General features: G+C 34.2%; 1 protein-coding gene and 1 long non-coding RNA gene across 2 annotated transcripts; one reads left to right on the top strand and one right to left on the bottom strand.

The window, feature by feature from the left end:
- Nucleotides 1–6,368: 6,368 nt before the first annotated feature.
- On the bottom strand, nucleotides 6,369–7,736 carry LOC120118577 (NAC domain-containing protein 2-like). The gene is made up of 3 exons (XM_039138601.1): nucleotides 7,577–7,736; nucleotides 7,038–7,315; nucleotides 6,369–6,830 (listed from the first exon to the last, which is right to left on the bottom strand). The coding sequence occupies exons 1-3, from the start codon at nucleotides 7,734–7,736 to the stop codon at nucleotides 6,369–6,371; spliced, it is 900 nt and encodes a 299-aa protein (XP_038994532.1).
- Nucleotides 6,721–20,414, top strand: LOC120118578. Its single transcript, XR_005515766.1, has 3 exons — nucleotides 6,721–6,850; nucleotides 6,961–6,964; nucleotides 20,404–20,414. It is a non-coding gene; the product is annotated as an uncharacterized LOC120118578 (long non-coding RNA).
- The last annotated feature ends 535 nt before the right edge of the window (nucleotides 20,415–20,949 follow it).

Below are 20,949 nucleotides of genomic sequence, written 5' to 3'. Positions count from 1 at the left end.
AACATTGATTACATTCATTGTCTCTTTGGACTTATCCTATGGCATTCAAATTTATTATTTATTACTCTAAATTTAAATATTAATATAATTTGTCCTCGCATTATAAACGAGGCAAATTGGTTTAGGATAATCAATCATTTGATTTAGGGATTAAATTTATTTTAATTTATTAAAATTAGGACCAGATTGATAGAATATATAAGTAACAATGACCAAATGTGTAATTATACTAAATATTTTAATTGTCACATTAGCTTCTCCGTTAAATATTAACGGCAAATGGCTTAATTGAATGCATTTAAATAGTTAAGTTCCCCTTATTGACAAAATTTTAAAATGAGGGTTAAAATAAAAAGGGGCAATAGTTAGGTGGTCACTGGTATGATTTACCTTTATTTTAAATATTTTATTTTTAAATTTTTAACTAATTAATAATTATACTTTGAGTACTTTAGAATTTTAAATTTTTATAAATTAAATTAATGATATTTATTGTTAGTAGTGCCCATCAGTACTCGTCGATCACTGTAAAATTTTTCCATAAATATAATATTTTTATTAACAAATTTAAACTCTTTCTCATTTCATGGGAATTAACACCTATTCGGTAAACAATATAAAATAAATTATTAAAAACCGATTGAAAAACATAAAGAAATCAAAATAAAAATCCAATTAGAAACTAGATTTTTTATGATTTCTTATATTTAATCTATTGATATCAATAAATTTAAATTAAATATTATTAAATGTTATTATAAAGACAATACTCATAATCTTATTTATTTTAACAACGTGAATATTGGAAATATTAAACTTATTTTTTAACTAAACTGAGGTGATTATAAGGTAGTATTTTTTCTAGAAATTCTAAAATATTTTACAGTAAATGTTTAGATACCTTTACTGACGTTGATGCTCAAATTCTAAACTTTTAAAGAAAATAATCATCCCTCCTACCACTAAAATTATCAACTAAGGTTTACTAAAAAACCAAGTGACGTTGCATTTTGGTTTGTACATCCCATCAACACATTCTTCGGGTATCTGTTAATCTGTAATGATCATCAGTGGTCGTGTGAACGAGGCCCTCAGATATAAGAAAACCTAAACTTCTCCTGTCGAACCCAGAAAGAAACCAGATCTAGCATGGTTAATTAATGAGCAATCGGTGAAAGAGACAGACCTGAGTTTATCATACGACACATCTAGCTATCCAGGCACGACATTAGACCTTAGCAATGCTTGTCTAGCACACAAATTAACCAAACATCACTCCAAAGATTAAAATAAGGAAAAAAGAGAGTGCAAGTACTTTACCCACACAATGCTTTTCAAAGCAAATAGTCAAATACAACCCAACAAAAAAAAAACTTGTTGAGAAATTTCACACGCTTAAGAATCTCACCATGATTGGTAAGGATTCTTAGACTATCATCTTGGTACATTTTCTTAACATCCATCTTTGAAGTTGTCAGCAACAATCCTAGAAGATTACTTATTCTAAAGACAGTCAACAACTTATAAATAGAAGTATTTCTTTTCCTGCCAAAACGGTGTCTTCATTTTATTCTTCACTGTCAAGTTTATTTGCTTGTCGATTCATCTGTGACTTATAAACAGCCGTGTATAACACCCTTGATTTTAGTGGATATCATAGGAAACTCACATACATGTTGGCCGATGCAAGAATTGTATCACCCTTGAACTCAGGGATGGACCGAGGAGACGGTTGCTTCTTTTAAAATTTTAAATTATTATATATTTTTTTATATTCTTATTTATAATTTGTTTTCGGTCTTTAAAATTTTATAAATCCACCCCTAATATAAAACTACACGTCCGCCCCTTAAACTAACACCAGTCACCACGGATCTGTTATTGATATGCAAGTAGTTGCTAACAATAAAAACATGAACATTTACGTTCAAATGACCCGGAATCATTTTGTAAACCAGTGCATCAACTCTTACCTTCAACTTGGTGCTGTACATATGAACATATATTGACGTATACACTCAACGAAATGGTTTGCAATCTCATTGAAATCATTAACAGGCCTGAAAGCAACACCAATGTTTAAAGTGACAGTTCTAACTTCTTCACTGAAAACTTTGTCAAGAACATCGTAAACATTAAATTTCATTCGGGCCTATTCACCAGGCCCAAAAACAAAATCAAACAAACCCAAACCCAAGGATAATTCTAACCCTAAACTAAACCCGGATTAAATCCAAACTAGGCACAATCCAAATTAAACTCGAACAATACCAAATGCAAATATGCCCAAGTCACTAGCCGAAATTGCGTTGCAGGTCGTCCGACCCAGGCCTACTCTCTCCAACCTGTTAGTATTCTAGTCGGGTTTAGGGTTTAGGGTTAGGTTAGATCTGATTTTCCTTAGATTAGAGCCAAACTTCACATAGTGAACCATGAAAGCCCACCTTGATTAGAGCATTTTCTGAACCTTTAGTTATTACCTAATTAAGTACACACGATAAACGCTCTTAACCTTTATTTATATTTTCTCGTATTTATACTCATGCTACTAACTAACTATATTAGATTGCCCTTTTATCTTTCAAGCATATGAAAGTAGAAATATATGTGGGTAAGATTTATCTTTGAAGCATGTGAAAGTAGTAAAACGTGTGGTAGGATTTAACTTTTAATCATGTGACGGTAGTAAAACATGCGACTACGATATGTCTTTCATCAGTTTGATAATTACTGATAAACATTATTTTATGTATTCACGTATTAACTTGTTCTTTGTTTTGTTGTCTTCTGTTCTGTTTACCCTGCATATAGCATTCTGCATTTCACGTAGTAGAGACGTTTATTTATCATTCTGCATGTACTTTGTAAAACCTGACACTTTATATGACTTCTCTTTTAACCATGCTTGCTATTTAGGCTATGCTGTTGATCATTATCACAGGAGTTGGTACATATTCTTCCACGTCCTAAATGGGCTATCCTAAAAAAACAAGGAGATGGATGGATTGGAGATGCAAGAACCTCGGATGTTGAAGATGAAGGCATGCTTCTTAGTTGGAAAACACTTCCATCTTCTTGAGTTCTATAGTGGAAGTTAAATGAGAGGAAAGGGATCAGGACAAAACCTCGTTAAAACATTAGGGACCAAAAGTTCATTTATAAAAGAATACATTTTATATAGAAAAAACTTGAGTTAGCAAGCCTCAATTATATGATAAAGTGTGTCAAATTGCGAGACATGGATAGGGATGTTTAGAAGGATGGGTGACCTGGATATTTCTACTGTTGAAAATTTTAAATTCTCGTATATTTTAAAGATAAATTATATGTTTAGTAATTAAACTATCAATTTTGGCCTGTTTTAATACCTATACTTGCAAAAATTTCAAAACCAGACCTAATGTTTAATTTTTGTTTCATTTTAGTATCTCGCCGTTAAAAATTTAACGACATTGCATTTTTATGGGTAAATTACATCATTTATTACTCAACTATATTCTCACTCCTATTTTGATACTAAAGTTTAAAAGTTTTCAATTTAACTATTCAACTTTCAAATTGATCATATTTTAATCACTCTACTTTATTTTATTAATAATTTTTGTGACATGACATTTTCTTAATATTTTTAATTAATATATAATTAAAAAAAACTAAATTTAAAAGTTAGAGTGATTAAATTAGGAGCAATATGAAAGTTAAGTAATTAAATTAAAAAAATAAACTTTAGTGATCAAAATAGGAGTGAGAAGAAAGTTGAGAGATGAATGATGCAATTCACTCATAAAAAAGTTGCCACCTGCAAATTGCCAGTTAAGTTTTTAACGACGGGGTACTAAAACGAAACAAAAACTAAACGTTAGGGAAGGTTTTGAAAAATTGAAAGTTTATGTACTAGAACAGACCAAAACTGATAATTTAAGTGCTAAATATGTAGTTTACCCTATTTTTAAATTTCTGATAATCTATTTTTATCCTTTTTCTAGATTTTATAAATTTCACATCTCTTAAATTCTTTTAAATACGTCCTCTAGTCTAAAATTCTACGTATGTCCCATACATAGATTTTCAAAGATTAAAGGCTGCTTCAGCAGAAAAGCATCATAATCAAAGGCCTGGGAATCGCAGAATTTTCCAATCAACTCTTTGGTTGAGATTTAAGCTGGAATATATCGCTTTCTGATCTTTTATTGCTTTCTCCGGGTTAATGCTTCCAACATTGAACCATTTCCATCCCCTCGTAATTTCATTTTCAATACGCATATGTTAGTTCATGTGTGTCTCGGGATGGATGCAATGACAGATCTAGAAATATTTTTTTCAGAGTGGGTAATATATTAATAACTAAAAATTTTCGTATAAGGTGGGCATAAATAAAATTTTAGGGCCGGCACATTTAATATAGTAAAATGAACAACTAACATAAATAAATTCGGATTCCAAAATGAACACAAATAAAATTTTAAGATGAATACTTCTAATAAAATAAACAATTAACATAAATAAATTCGAGTTTCATGATGAACGTTTGTTCACCTTAGATTCAACATACATCCTCCAATGATGGATGGCCATGCATCATGTGGAATTGGATATTTACATATATTTAACTTATTTATTCATGTTTCCAAAAAAAAAACTTATTTATTCAGATTTGAATAATGCTCGAATTTGAATATCCTAATTATTATTTGTAGTTGCGATTATTAATCCTCCTATATTCGTTGTTCAAATTCGCCATACTTTTTTTTATCGATAATGAGCTCATATAATGAATATTCAAATCTATTTTATTTTTGTGAAAAAACAAATATAGACATACATTATCTACTTTATTTTTTAAAATCTTTTAATTTAAATAATCATTAAACATGAATATTTAGCGGATTTAAAAATTATATAGATAATTTTATCTGCTCAACTTTGAATTGTGATAATAATATCAAATTTAATATGGACAATAAATAGATTCAAATCTTATAAAAGATTTATTATCTACATTTTACATAAATTATAAATATTTGGCATGCTATCATTTCTAGGTTATATATCCTTTTGATAAATAAAAAGAAAATGATTAAATTCTTACAAAGTCTTATGCTAAGCTAAACTAAAACTCAGTTGACACATATTTATAATTGTAGCTCTATGTTTAAGTTAATTTTTTATGTTATGGAAAAATAAAGTTAATTTAATTGATAGTTGAAAAGTTAACATCAATATTAAAATGAAGGTGTGAGATCAAAAAATATTAAAAAAACTAACATTTTAGGTTGCGCTCAACCAAAAATATAATATTTTTATATCATTTTTTGTTGTGTCCCTTCCATGTCGTTCCTTAACCTTAAATTAAATTGTCATTCCTTAGAAATTCCCACTTATCTTGGATAAAGGATTTTTTTAATTTTGGATATTAAATTTATTAACTTAAATATTATGGATCCAGTCAAATATAAAATTTAAAAAGTAATATTGATTGAGCTCATTAAGTTGCATAAATTGTTAAAGATTTCGATCTAAAAATTTTGGGTTTAAGCGGTTGCGTTTGCAAGTGCGTGCACGATGTCTGTAACCAAGAAAAAATTTAAATAAATTCTACCTTGTAATCACCGTAGACTACTAAAAAAATTATGATCAAAATGAATTTTAGGTGTAAATATATATTGATTCATTTGGTTAAAGCTTTAATACATTGATATTAAGAAGTTGAATTTTAAAAGGCATATATTCTTAAAGATTCAAGTTTAGCCACAATTTTAGACATAACAACAAAATGTTATGGCTCAAACTGCTAAAAAATATAAAGACTAAAGTGATTATTTAATGAGACGTTAGAGGACCTTTTGGCCCTAAACTAAAATGTTAGGGGACGAAATACTAAAAAAAACAAAGTCAAAATGATATTTAAATAAATGTTAAGAGTATTTTTGTCATTATACCATAATTTTCATTTCTAATTTCAATTGTTGAATTTAATTTTTTTTTAAAAATAAAAATAATAAAATTCAATCCTACTAGATTCCTTATCTATACATAAACTGATACAATCCAAATGACTTGAACTGGAAGATGGTAATTCATGTATATTTCTCGTTGGAAAAAAGAATTCTGCAAATCTTACACACAGAACAATTTCCTTCAGTCTTACTAAGTATTCACATGAACCAGCCAAGAGGAACATTGTCCCCCACCAATTTAAGCTACCCGGTCTCTCTTTGGCCCTAACAATTGTTAGCCAATGAATCTGACAAATAACTTTGATTGATTGTTTCGAATCCTAAGATCACATGCAAAAGTGTTTTTTAACAAGTGCATGAATCCCACAATCTACATATATATATAACATTCAAATTCTAATAAAATTGTGTTCAAAATGGCCTCTGAAGATACATGAACATGTCCTGCAAAGGTGACAACTGCTCCATCTGGTACTGGACTTGGCTCGCAAACGGGTTATCTTCCATGTAATTGAACCCGAAATCAATGCCATTTTTGCTTAGCTGAAGCTCCTTCCACTTCGGTTGGCTCTGTACCTCTTTCTCCCACGCGACTTCAGGGGACAGCACCTGCCCCGACGAACTCGAATCCGTATGCAACCTTGGGACTGAATCCGAAGCATCCGTTTGTCTGAGATCGTCGTGCATCATCGACATCGATGAAGGTTGTTGTTGCTGTTGCTGGGATAGCGGTGTCATGTTTTGACCCTGCATTAAGATGTTGGGTTTCTGATCTTCCATTTCTGGGTAACTCGACCATTCTTGTTCACTCGGGGAAAGCTTCTCGATGCTTCCTTTCTTGTTGTATATTCGACATAGTACCCAATCATCAAGCTGCAATTAAGCAAACCACTGTTAGGAAAAATCTGCAAATGAACAGCTAAAAGTTTGGACTTTGTTGGTCAATTAAGATGGCGTTAGGTAAGAAGTCATAGGCCAAGTTGGCAACTTTCATGTGAAAAAGTAGAGTATAAAATGCTGGTTTTGACCCTTGAAACAAAAGCATGGTAAAAAGTGAAAAAAAGATTTGAGAGAATTTACCCTCAAGTTGTTGCTCTTTCTGCCGGCGGACCTATCAACATTAGCGAGGCGGTATTCGTGCATGATCCAATTGGTTTTGACACCGTGTGGGGCTTTGCCAGCGTAGAAAACGAGTGCCTTTTTGATCCCCAATGTTTTGGGCTTACCAATCGGCTTGTCCGCTCCCGTCGCCTTCCAGTATCCCGTTCCGGCCGCCCGGTTTGGCCGACTTCTGTTCGGGTATTTTCTATCCCTTGGTGAGAAGAAATACCATTCTTTTTCACCGTACAACGCCATATCTATAAAAGAAATAGAAACCAAAATCAATTAATCAATGCCTCAAATCAACCCGATTTCAATTCGGAAAAAAATATAAATCAAACAGAAACTAAAACTAATAAATCGCCCAAAAAGTTGCTGCGTTTATCCCAAATTACAAACAAAAAAATGAAACAACAAATGCTCTTATACTGAAATCAATCAATGGAATCCCGAGAAAATATGAATCGAATCCCAGATGCTAAACCCTGTAAAACCAGGAAAGAAAAAAGAAAAGGTACCTAGAAGCTGCCATGGATCAAACTTGTAGAGATCGACCTCAGCAATAATTGGGACAGCGATAGGCTGAGATGCGTATTTCTTACACAAATAGTGATTCACCAACTCATCATCAGTAGGATGAAATCTGAAACCCGGAGGCAACTCCAATTCTCCCTTCATTCTCTACCTTGTTTCTCTCTGTGTTGTTCTTCACTAACTTCTCTTCAGAAAAAAAATGAATTTTTTTTTAATTTCTCCACGTTGTTGCTTGTAGCTTTTGTGGTTTGAAACAAAGAGAGTGAGTGAGGGGAAAGGTTTTATAGGGAAAAAAAGACACGTGCGGGGTGCTTCTGAGAAACCCAAAACGTGGGTTTAAAAAGCAGCGTGCGACCGTTTTTTTCCGTCGCTGACCGCCGCCCCTTAAATAGTAAAAAGGGAGGGGACACGTGGGGGCGTTAACTCTATGGGTTTTAAGGTTTGATTATGTCATGGCTTCCGTCACTCCCTTTGGATGTTTCCTCAAGTGGTACTCCAACTGGACAGAATTCAATTAGATATGGAGAGGGAGCTTCTGAGTTGTTCATAAAATCAAATTCCGACCTTGATAGATTTAACAGCAGGCTTCTTCAAGAGCTTCAACTGGGCTTTGTTGAGAGCATAGCTACGTGCATGGTCAGCAATGGCAGTTGGGATTGTGCATGCATGTTGTGCAAGTTAGCTAGTAGTTGGTTAAGATTAGTTAGGGATGTTAGAAGTTTGTTATGAGTTTGTTAAAGTAGCTATGTAAGTCTTTCTTGTATAAATGCACTGGTGTAGTTCTTGTTGGTAAAATAGACTGCAAAATCACACCGTTAGCATTAACAGGAAAGATAAACAGTAATTGAAAAAGAACAGATTCGTAAACCGTGTTGTGTTATAACCACTGTCTTAGAAACGAATTCACCCCGATGTGTGTAATCGTTGCAGTAGGCGGACTGGCCCCCGAGGTTAACACGGTCGCTCTGAATTTCGTACACCCGAAACCGGAGTGGACTGCTGATGGTATTACACTTCTGATCGGAAAGCACACAGAGAGAACTTTAGAAAACACTTGGAGAGTGAATTCTGAAATGTTGAGAGTGAGTTAAGAAGCTGAATTCAACTATCTATTTATAGGCTAGAAATAGGGTTAAAATCGTCCATATAAAAAATCAGGATTAAAAACATTCTTTGTAACAGCTGAAACGTTTATATGAACTTGACTAAAAAACAGTCCAGGTTCATTACATCATTATTCAGCTGTTATAACTCCTGATAGTAACTCCTGTAACTCTTGATATTAACAACTTGTCCCCTTTGTACAAAGCTGGAAATCAGTCCAGATACATCTTAACGTTTTTATTTAATTTAGAAAAAGTTGTTTAATTTCTGATAACTCTCACTATTATCATTTGAATTTAAACAATCCTCAGTAGCCTATAAATATCAGTTGAAATCTTTCACACATTTTTCCATTTGTTTCTTTCAAAGAGAAATTCCTCAAAAATTTTCTCTAAAAAGATAGTATCCGTACGGACGGGTTGAAGACACGTATTACCATGACCACGACCACAAGCCGAGCCGTGCCGTGTCATGCCGAGCCAAGACGAGACGAGATGGACGGGGGCAGCGGCGGTGCGCGAGAGTCCCCCTTGTTCTCTTTCACTTAACAAGGAAGTGGGAAATCCAAACCATAAATATCCATTCCCAATAGTATTTTCAATACTATCTGAGATAGACCATTACCAACATTCCCCCACTAATGCGAAAGAATTCTTCTGAAACTCGAAAACAAACTTTCCAGAAGAGCAATAACGAGATTAGTTGCTTAAGCACTAGTGAACGTATTTGGAACTAGTACATAGTGATGATGAGCAATCCTTCTCTTAGATAAGTGAAACTTCTTGTTTCCTGGTACCTACGTATAAATCACTTACACGCTAAGTCATAGACTTAGTGAGGCAATAAATAAACATGTAGTTATAGATTCATGAATATGTGTTCTTACCATTTGATCATGACATTTCAATATGCATGTATATATTTCACTATAACCGATATAATCATGTCATGTACATATGAAACTTATTTTCTTGTATCACTTTCACCTTACTTTATCTTTTAATTTCCCATGTACATTATTGAGAATAGAGGTATTTGAGTACATTGAGGTTGTGCACTAATGTTTTCACCACAGCTCAATAAATTCCCTCATGGGGCACCGAACATTTGTTCAGTATTTGTCCCGAAGGACCACTAGGTCCCAAAGGACCACTATGTCCCGAAGGACCACTAGATACGTCCCGAAGGACCACTGGATACATCCCGAAGGACCACTGGATACATCCCGAAGGACCACTAGATATGTCCCAAAGGACCACTGAATACGTCGAGCACCTCAACTCTTGGCATGCCAACTATACCTATAGCTCTCGTATCATATAACATGGGCTTTAATATGAATACATTTCTCATTTCATATCTCTTTCATCACTTTTCATATAAACCCATAATCTTTTCCATTATTTCACATACCTGGATTATATTCTCTGGCAATGATATTCGTTCATTCAATGTCATATGAACATATAATGAATTATGCATGCAATCACTATTACAATAGTATCTGTATGCATATACATGGGTATGGAATCATAATTCAACTATAAGAGATAAACTTATCACAAGTCTTGTCTCTCTACACTTTAACTATAAAATACACTCACCTTAGCCTTGCTTTGATTCGATTCTAATCCTTCGATTGTTCTAGAATAAGATTATGCTCTAAATCTACATAATAATACATTGATACTTATCAGCATACGAATTGATATATTTCAAACTATTAATCCTTTGGCTAAAAAAAAGCTATTTCCATCTCTTATTGAAGGTATGCATCGATGCACTACACCATGTATTGATGCATCCCTTGACGGGTGCATCGATGCACTACCCATGCATCGGTGCATAAATCCTATTCAATGTTTGTATTTTAAGCAAGTGCATCGATACACTCCTTATGCATCGATGCATTAATTTCATTCGATGTTCATTTAATTTAAATGAGTGCATCCATACACTCCATGTGCATCGATGCACCTTCAATAAATTCTGGGATTTTCTCTTGATGCATCGGTACACTTTGAATGTGCACCGATGCACTCTGCCCAGAATTCATTTCTTGAACCCGAATACTTATCCATTTCAGCTTAAATCTTTCATGTTTCATCCCCTTTTATATTCTTAACTCCAGTACACATACGTAAACCAATCTATACTCATTTATTTCATCTTAAACCTCAGAATCCTATCCTCCTTGTGAAATCCAAGAATTATACCAACTTTGCAACATGATTTAATTCCACTTCTAACCCTTAATATGTCTTAACTAGATTGATGACAAGTCAAATTTAACTTCCAATTCTATATATGAACTCTATTCCAAAATTTCATTCAAGAACCTCTAATCTTTAATCTCTTCTAACTCCATCATCCTTTGATTTTAAGATAACCTAAGCTTTCCTAAAGCTTAGTTATCATCTAATAATCAAAACCCAATCATAAATTTAACAAGAAACTCAATAATCAGAAAACTCACCTTTATTTTCCTTTATACGTACAAGGAAGAAAGAAGAAGAAAAGAACTCTGGAAGCTTTTATGTTCTCCCCTCTTCAACCCTCGTGGATATATATATAACCCTTCTTTTCTTATTCCATTCGAAATGACCTATTTGCCCTTCTATTCCTTCTTCCTTTCAATTCAAATCCATACAATAATTTACAAATAAATCTTTATACTATTCAATCATTATATTTTTAATCACCAAATTATGAGACTTAACAATTTAGTCACTAACCCGATATTGAGGATGTTACAAATCTCCCCCTTAAGAAAATTCATCCTCGAATTTTCATTACGCAAAGAGATAGGGGTACTTAATCCTCATGTCCTCTTCACGCTCCCATGTTGCTTCCTCTACTTTGTGATTTCTCCACAAGACTTTAACCAAAGGAATAGTCTTGTTTCTTAGTTGTTTTACCACATGAGCTAGTATTTGAATAGGTTCCTCTTCATAAGTCAAATTTTGTTGAACCTCGATCTCTTCAGTATTCACGATATAAGATGGATCAGATCGATACTTCTGAAGCATTGAGATATGAAAGACATTGTGTATCTTTTCCATTTCAGATGGCAAAGCTAGCTGATAGGCTACTAGACCTACTCTCTTAATAATCTCATAGGGTCCAATGAACCGAGGACTCAATTTTCCTTTACATCTAAATATCATAACCTTCTTTCAAGGAGAAACTTTAAGAAACACTTTGTCTCCAACTTGATATTCATAATCATTTAGCTCTTCATTCTTAAATTGTTGCAATTTCTTCAAACACATTTCATCTTTTCTTTACAATTTCTTAATTCGATCCAGCCATGATAGCTTGAGAGCCAATTCCGCACAAATTGCACCGTCTCCGCCAAATGATAGTTTGGCATCCAAAGCTCGTAAGGCTGCAAACGTCTTTCTACTTAAGGCATCCGCTACCACATTCGCTTTCCCTGGATGAAAATCGATCACTACATCATAATCCTTGAGAAATTCCACCCATCTTATCTGTCTTAAATTCAACTCTTTCTGAGTCATCAAATACTTTAAACTCTTATGATCCATATACAAGTAGCACTTTTCACCATACAAGTAGTGACACCAGATCTTAAGAGCAAACACTACTGTCGCCATCTCCAGATCGTGTATAGGATAATTCTTTTCGTGTGGTTTTAGTTGCCTCGAAGCATAGGCCACTACTTTTCCCTCTTGCATTAACACGCATCCTAAACCGTTATGAGACGCATCACTGTACACTACAAAGTTCTTTCCAGACTCAGGTTGAATTAACACTGGGGCTTCTGTCAAAATATTCTTTAACCTTTCAAAACTCTCTTGACATTCGTGGGTCCACGAAAATTTTATCTCCTTTCTTAACAGCTTAGTTAGTGGTAATGCTATTATGGAAAAGTTTTAACAAACCTTCGATAATAACCAGCTAATCCTAGAAAACTTCTAACTTCCGATACATTCTTTGGAACTTCCCACTCCAGAATAGCTTTAATCTTTTGAGGATCCACACGAACTCCTTCTGCAGAAATTACATATCCAAGGAATGTCACTTCACTCAACCAGAATTCACATTTAGAAAGTTTAGCATAAAGCTTCTCATCTCGTAAAATCTGCAAGACAATTTTCAAATGCGAACTATCATCCTCCTCTGACTTTGAATATATTAAAATATCATCAATGAAAACCACCATGAACTGATCCAAATAGGGTTGGAATATCATGTTCATTAAATCCATGAAAGCAGCTGGTGCATTTGTAACTCCAAACGGCATCACGAAAAACTCATAATGACCATACCTCATTCTAAACGTCGTCTTTGGAACATCTTTCTTTTGAATATTCAATTGGTGATAACCCAAACGTAAATCAATTTTCGAGAATACTGAAACTCCCTTCAATTGATCAAATAAGTCGTCGATTCAAGGAAGTGGATATTTATTCTAGATAGTCACCTTATTGAGTTTCCTGTAGTCAATGCAGAGACACATTGAACCATCTTTCTTCTTAACAAACAAAATTAGAGCTCCCCATGGTGAGACACTCGGTCTGATAAAACCTTTATCCATCAATTCTTGTAATTGAATCTTTAATTCTTGCAACTCTTTTGGAGCCATTCTGTATGATGCCATTGCAATAGGTGAAGTTACATATATTATTTCAATATGGAATTTCACTTCTCTATCTGGAGGCAAACCCGATAACTCTGTAGGAAAAACGTCTGAAAACTCTCTGACTATAGGAATTTCGTCAATCCCTTTCTCCTTGGTTCTAACATCCAATACATTAGCAATGAACCCTTGACATCCCTGTAACATTAAGTTCTTCGCCGAAATTACTGAAATTACATTTGCCAATAGATTTCATCCTTCACTAAATACCACCACATCTACCCCTTCTGGACTTCTCAGCGTTACTCTTTTCATTCTACAATCAACATTAGCATAGTAACGATATAACCAGCCTATTCCCAGTATCACCTCGAATTCGTCAAAAGTTAATTCTATCAGATTAGTAGGAAATTCAATTCCCTGTATCCGTATGGGACATCCTCGACTCACCATATTTACACGAGCACTGTGCCCTAATAGATTCGCCACTATCACCTCATTGCTAGTAGTTTCTAACGGAATGTTCAATTCTCTCACTAACTTACTAGTAATGTATGAATATATAGACCCCGTATCAATCAATACCATAACCTGTTTATCAAACAATAGAAAGGTACCTATTACAATCTTTGGGTCATCCCGATCCTCATTGGTCTTGAGATTATACACTCGAGTCGTGGAGTGTATCTCTTGTTGAGCAGAGGACTCTAACTGATTTATTCATCTGCCTCTACCTCTTCCCCTTTGGCCTGCCGAAATCGACCTCTCTAGTTGTACAGAATCATCGGCTACCCTAGGACAATCCCAAACAAAATGTCCGGTCTCCCCACATCTAAAACAAGCTCCATAAATTATCCTACATATCCCTGAATGATTCTTTCCACAATGTCGGCATTGTCTGACTTGACTCTGATTAGCTCTCCCAGCTCCAGATCCCATTGACTGAGTTTGTCTACCTCTCATCGGATTCGATCCTCTGGCGGAGGATGCCACTGACTCTGATCTCCCTTGGGGTCGAGAACCAGCATCTTTGCCCTTTTTTGATGGTGCAGAACTTGAAGAAACACCCGTTCTTTTGACTGTCTGAGCTCTTGAATTTTCAAATCTCTCATTCTGAGCTCTTTCTAAAGCTTTATCACGATTGACTACCTCTTGAAACGAGGATAGATTCAATACAATTAGCATTTTCTTCAACCGAGGACGTAACCCCTTTACGAACCATTCACAAGCATCATTCTCTTTAGGAACAAGTTCGACAGTAAAGCGGCTCAACTTATTGAATTCACACTCGTACTCATATACAGTGTGATTCCATTGCTTCAAATTCATGAACTCTTGTTTCATCTGTCGAACAAATTGATCTCCGATGTACTTATGCTTGAATTCTTCTAAAAACAATGACCAAGTTACTTGATTACTAGACATCCTTAAGGTAACATTGGTCCACCAAATCCTTGCTTGCCCTCTTAACAAGGAAATTACTCCATCCAGCTTCTCAGTATCTGAACAATGAAGTCCCTCAAGCATGACTTTCACGTTATTAAGCCAAAGGTCCGCAGTAACAGGACCTTCCTCAGCTTCCCATCTAAACTCTGGAGATCCTAAACCCTTCAACTCTTTCGCAACATTCATTTTCGGAGTTGAAGTAGTAGGAGGTTGGAAACGCGTCAATATCGCGTCTAACGTTCTAGACAATACATCTTGTTCATTCATAGGCACTCCAGATTGTTCTTCATTCTGCCTGGCCAGGGCATGTGAATTGCTACTTTCAGTGGGTCTATCATCTCCCACTTCATTTCTAAAACTACCATGTCTGGACATCTATTAAGACACAATAATATCATTCTATTAGCAAAACAACATACTTATTATTCTATCAGATCAGAAGTTTTCATTAATTTGTTGGCATGTTTACATCATAATACACTCTAGACTTCAGTTTATGCCGAGAATCGACTAAACCGTAGCTCTGATACCATTAAATGTAACACCCCTAACCCGTATCTGACCCGAATATGAGTCCGAGGTATCACATTGACTTTTCAAATTTTGCCACATAAAGAAAAACAAGGAAATTTTAGACTTCCATTAAAATAAAATACGTTAATTTACATAAAAGAGATCACAAAATACAAAATCGACCAGAGCATTCGTAATTAACAACTTATTACATGCCAACGCTCTATACACAACCCAAAATACCTACTTTGCCAATTACTTCTGATATGATCTTTTAGTAGTGATGCTATTCTTGCCACTTCTAGTACTACTCTTCTTGTTTCCTAGTACCTACGTGTAAGTCACTTACACGCTAAGTCATAGACTTAGTGAGGCAATAAATAAACATGTAGCTATATATTCATGAATATGCGTTCTTACCATTTGATCATGACATTTCAATATGCATATATATATTTCACTATAACTGATATAATCATGTCATGTACATATGAAACTTATTTTCTTGTATCACTTTCACCTTTCTTTATCTTTCAATTGCCCATGTACATTATTGAGAACAGAGGTATTTGAGTACATTGAGGTTGTGCACTAATGATGTCACCACAGCTCAATAAATTCCCTCATGGGGCACCGAACATTTGTTCAGTATTTGTCCTGAAAGACCACTAGACACATCCCGAAGAACCACTGGATATGTCCCGAAGGACCACTGGATACGTCCCTAAGGACCACTGGATACGTCCCGAAGGACCACTGGATACGTCCCGAAGGACCACTGGATACGTCCCGAAGGACCACTGGATACGTCCTGAATGACTAATATACCCTCGACTCTTGGCATGCCAACTATACCTATAGCTATCGTATCATATAACATGGGCTTTAATATGAATACATTTCTCATTTCATATCTCTTTCATCACTTTTCATACAAACCCATAATCTTTTCCATTATTTCACATACATGGATTATATTCTCTGACAATGATATTCATTCATTCAATGTTATATGAATATATAATGAATTATGCATGCAATCACTATTATAATAGTATCTGTATGCATATACATGGGTATGGAATCATTAATTCAACTATCAGAGATAGACTTATCACAAGTCTTGTCTCTATACACTTTAAGTATAAAATGCACTCACCTTAGCCTTGCTTTGATTCGATTCTAATCCTTTGATTTTTCTGGAATAAGATTACACTCTAAATCTACATAGTAATACATTGATATTTATCAGCATACGAATTGATATATTTCAAACTATTAATCCTTAGGCTAAAAGAAAGTTATTTCCATCTTTTATTGAAGGTATGCATCGATGCACTACACCATGTATCAATGCATCCCTTGACGGGTGCATCGATGCACTACCCATGTATCGGTGCATAAATCCTATTCGATGTTTTTATTTTAAGCAGGTGCATCGATGCACTCCTTATGCATCGATGCATTAATGACATTCGATGTTCATTTAATTTATATGAGTGCATCGATACACTCCATGTGCATCGATGCACCTTTAATAAATTCTGGGATTTTCTCTTGATGCATCGGTACACTTTGAATGTACACCGATGCACTCTGCTCAGAATTCATTTCTTGAACCTGAATACTTATCTATTTCAGCTTAAATCTTTCATGTTTCATCCCCTTTTATATTCTTAACTCCAATACACATACTTAAACCAATCTATACTCATTTATTTCATTTTAAACCTCATAATCCTATCATTCTTGTGAAATCCAAGAATTATACCAACTTTGCAACATGATTTAATTCCACTTCTAACCCTTAATATGTCTTAACTAGATTGATGACAAGTTAAATTTAACTTCCAATTCTATATATGAACTCTATTCTAAAATTTCATTCAAGAACCTCTAATCTTTAATCTCTTCTAACTCCATCATCCTTTGATTTTAAGATAACCTAAGCTTTCCTAAAGCTTAGTTATCATCTAATAATCAAAACCCAATCTTAAATTTAACAAGAAACTCAATAATCAGAAAACTCACCTTTATTTTGCTTTACACGTACAAGGAAGAAAGAAGATGAAAAGAACTCTGGAAGCCTTTGTGTTCTCCCCTCTTCAACCCACGTGGATACATATATAACCCTTCTTTTCTTATTCCCTTAGAAATGACCTCTTTGTCTTTCTATTTATTCTTCCTTTCAATTCAAATCCATACAATAATTTACAAATAAATCTTTATACTATTCAATCATTATATTTTAATCACCAAATTATGAGACTTTATAATTTAGTCACTAACCCGGTATTGAGGATGTTACAACGCCAATTTTTATTGAAGCCAGGGTTTTGTGGTACGCTAGGTGATGCATCGTTATTTATTCGTTGAGTTGGTGGAGCTCGTACGTTGGTCTTGGTATATGTAGATGATATTATTATCACAGGTGAGTTTAATGATGCTATTGATGAGGTTCTTTGGCTTCTTGGTAAGAAGTTTTCTTTGAAAGACTTGGGTGAGCTTGGCTACTTTCTTGGTATTGAAGTTAATAGGTCACCTGAATAGTTGGTGTTAAGTCAACGTAAGTTTGTTCAATTGCTGGAGTAGACAAGTATGCTTAATGATAAGTCTGCACCCACGCCAATAGTGGTTTCACCAAAGTTGACTTGTGATGCTGGGAAACCACTTACAAATACATTGATGTATCAAAGCATTGTTAGGTCTTTGTTGTATTTGAGCCATACAAGACCAGATATAACCTTTAGTGTTAATCGAGTGGCTCAGTATATGGATCTTCCTTGTGATGGTCATTGGATTACTGTTAAGAAAATATTGCACTATTTGAGTGGGACAATTGATAATGGCTTGGTGTTTAGGCTATCATATACATATGAAGCTTGTTATGTGACTGCATTTGCTGATGCTGATTATGCCAGTAATGTCGATGATCGTAGGTCAATGTTTGGGTTGTATGTGTTTCTTGGATGTAATATGGTTTCATGGAGTGCTAAAAGGCAGAAGACGGTGGCTCGGTCAACAATGGAGGTTGAGTATCGTAGTATTACTGATACAGTGTCTGAAGTAGTTTGGGTTCATTCTTTGTTTTCTGATATGGGTGAATTAGTTGCTATAATTCTAGTTGTATGGAGTGTCAACAAAAGTGTCATTGCCATGAGTGCTAATCCAGTATTTCATGCTTGTTCGAAAAATATAGAATTGTATATACATTTTGTACGTGAGAAAGTAGGTTATGGAGCTGTTCAAGTTAACTATGTTCCTGCAAAGCATCAAGTAGTTGATGGTTTGACTAAACCCTTGGCAAAGTATGCACATGTTTTGTTTCGTCATAAAGTTCAAATAGTATAGAAGGAGACAGTTGAAAAGGACGGGGAGAATGTTGAAGCATAGCTACGTGCATGGTCAGCAATGGCAGTTGTTATTTGTGTATGCTTGTTATGCAAGTTAGTTAATAGTTGGTTAAGGTTGGTTAGGGCTGTTAGAAGTTTGTTATGAGTTTGTTAAAGCAACTATGCAAGTCTTTCTTGTATAAATGCACTGGTGTAGTTATTTGATAATATACAAGTTTAATATCTTCTTGATATCTTCTGTAACACCCTAACCTGTACTCGACCCGAATATGAGTCTGAGATGTCACATTGACTTTTTAAAACAATATTCTTACAAAATAATAAAACATTTGAACTCATATTAAGAAAATACAATAATATACTATTAAATTATGTTCGTTATAAATTTTTAAGACAAAAACGTATTTATGAACAGTAAAATATGGTATGAACAATGCACAATAATGAACAGTACCGTGAATAGTACCGAATGCTACAATTTTTCCAGAATGCCAGAGAGGTACCGATACCCTGCTACAGTACTGCTACAGTACTACTGCAGTGATGCTACAGTAACTTTCGGCAAAATATATTGTCGAAACGATTTTTAAACGGGAGCGGGGGCGAGATTTTGGAAACCGCGTCATTTTTTAATTATTCTCTTTTCAATTGAATTTTAATTAAAAACGATGCAATTTTAGAAAACCTCTCGTTTCAAAAAATTGGAAATTCCGTTATGGTAAAATAATAAGGTTCGAGGAGTCGCCACCAATCTTTGATTAGGGTGTGATTGGGCACCCAAAAACATTTTGTCATTTTAAATAAAAATTAATTTTAATTAAAACGACAAGTAGAGGTCTGCGTTATCAAAATCTAAGTTCGGGAGTCGATTAGGTGTGGGGAAGGATTAGCACCCCCACAACGCCCTAAATTGGTACCTAGTCGATTAATTATTGTCTTTGCAACGAATTCCACAAGTTTGAGTTTAATTTGATTAATGATCCCTTAAAACCATAATAAATGCAAATTTTATAACATTCAAAAAGCAACAAAATAGGTTAAATTAAAATTACCAAGCCATTAGAAAGATAAAGAATATTCGATTATTTACAAATATTGAGACCAGATCTTTAGGTGAGTTCTAACGATCTTTTCTCAAATAATTTAAATAACCGAATATTTCTTTTTCTTTCATTCCCAAATTTTAAAGTGATTAATCCAAATTTAATTAGGCGTTACTGGTGGGATATACTTTTAATTTAAAATCGTCAAAGCGGATATCTAATCGGTTAAGACAACCACTTAAAACAATTTTAAATTAAAAAGATATTACCCTTAATTAAATTATGTAAATACATCGAGTTATGCACACGAGGTTAACATACGATATTAAAAATTATCTAATTAATAAATAATATATGAAAAACTAACATGCACTAACATTACTTAACATATTAATATGTAACATACTAATGGGACTTAAATATGAAAAAATAAAAACATAACATACCAAACTATACATGTTACACTAACAACCAAATCACATTAAACCGAATTTTAATATCCAAAATATAAACAAAATAATCATTGAAATGAACATACGAGTAGTACACATAGTAAACAATGAAACCAGAATAAAACAAATCATCACCATAATGGACTAAAATTATAATAAACCCTAAACATACATAGGACTAAAAAGAAACATGCAAAACATTCAAAGTCAAAAGTCTAAGAAAACAGAAACTAAGTATATTACCACTCAGGACTAGAATGCAACATGCAGAACACGAGGGTCAAATGTTTAAAACAGTAAAGATTCAACTACAACACTACTTAGGACTAAAATTAAATGCGGGTAAAATAAAGAGACAAAATTATAAACATGCAAACAATGATTTATGGACCAAGATGCAACATCCGAAAATTAGGATACAATATTAAAAACACAATAAAACTTGATTATGCCTGACTTGGGGACCGAAATGGAATGCGCGCAGAAAACAGAGTCAGAATTAGAAACTAGGAAAGCATCAGCTGAAACGACGACGTTTTGACTAAAACCTAAATAATATCTAACCTAAAACAGATCAAAACTCTGCTAAGCCTAATTTCTTCCCCCCTGCGCCGTTCTTTCTCAACTCTCCAAACTCTCATCCTCTCATCTTCCTCTTCGAAAGCAACTGAGAAATTCAGAACAACCAAAGCCTTAACTCTTCACTCTTAGAAAACCAAAGACCTAAATACCTCAACCACGAAACCCACTGCTAACCACCATAGCCAACAAACTCTGATGAGGAGTTAAACCTATACCCAAACCCCCGACAACCAACCTTACCCCGAAAACGAAAGCTAAAGG

This window comes from Hibiscus syriacus, unplaced genomic scaffold, assembly GCF_006381635.1.
Source record: "Hibiscus syriacus cultivar Baekdansim isolate YM2019G1 unplaced genomic scaffold, ASM638163v2 tig00110328_pilon, whole genome shotgun sequence".
Lineage (NCBI taxonomy): Eukaryota > Viridiplantae > Streptophyta > Magnoliopsida > Malvales > Malvaceae > Hibiscus > Hibiscus syriacus.
Note: the sequence above shows the minus strand (reverse complement) of the source record. Positions and strands in the feature narration are given on the sequence as shown.

Coding starts and splice junctions, on each gene's coding strand:
- LOC120118577 (XM_039138601.1), bottom strand. CDS start 7,736: ATGAAGGGAGAATTGGAGTTGCCTCCGGGTTTCAGATTTCATCCTACT. Junction 7,316..7,576: donor TGATCCATGGCAGCTTCTAG/GTACCTTTTCTT, acceptor TTTCTTTTATAG/ATATGGCGTTGTACGGTGAA. Junction 6,831..7,037: donor GAAAGAGCAACAACTTGAGG/GTAAATTCTCTC, acceptor GCTTAATTGCAG/CTTGATGATTGGGTACTATG.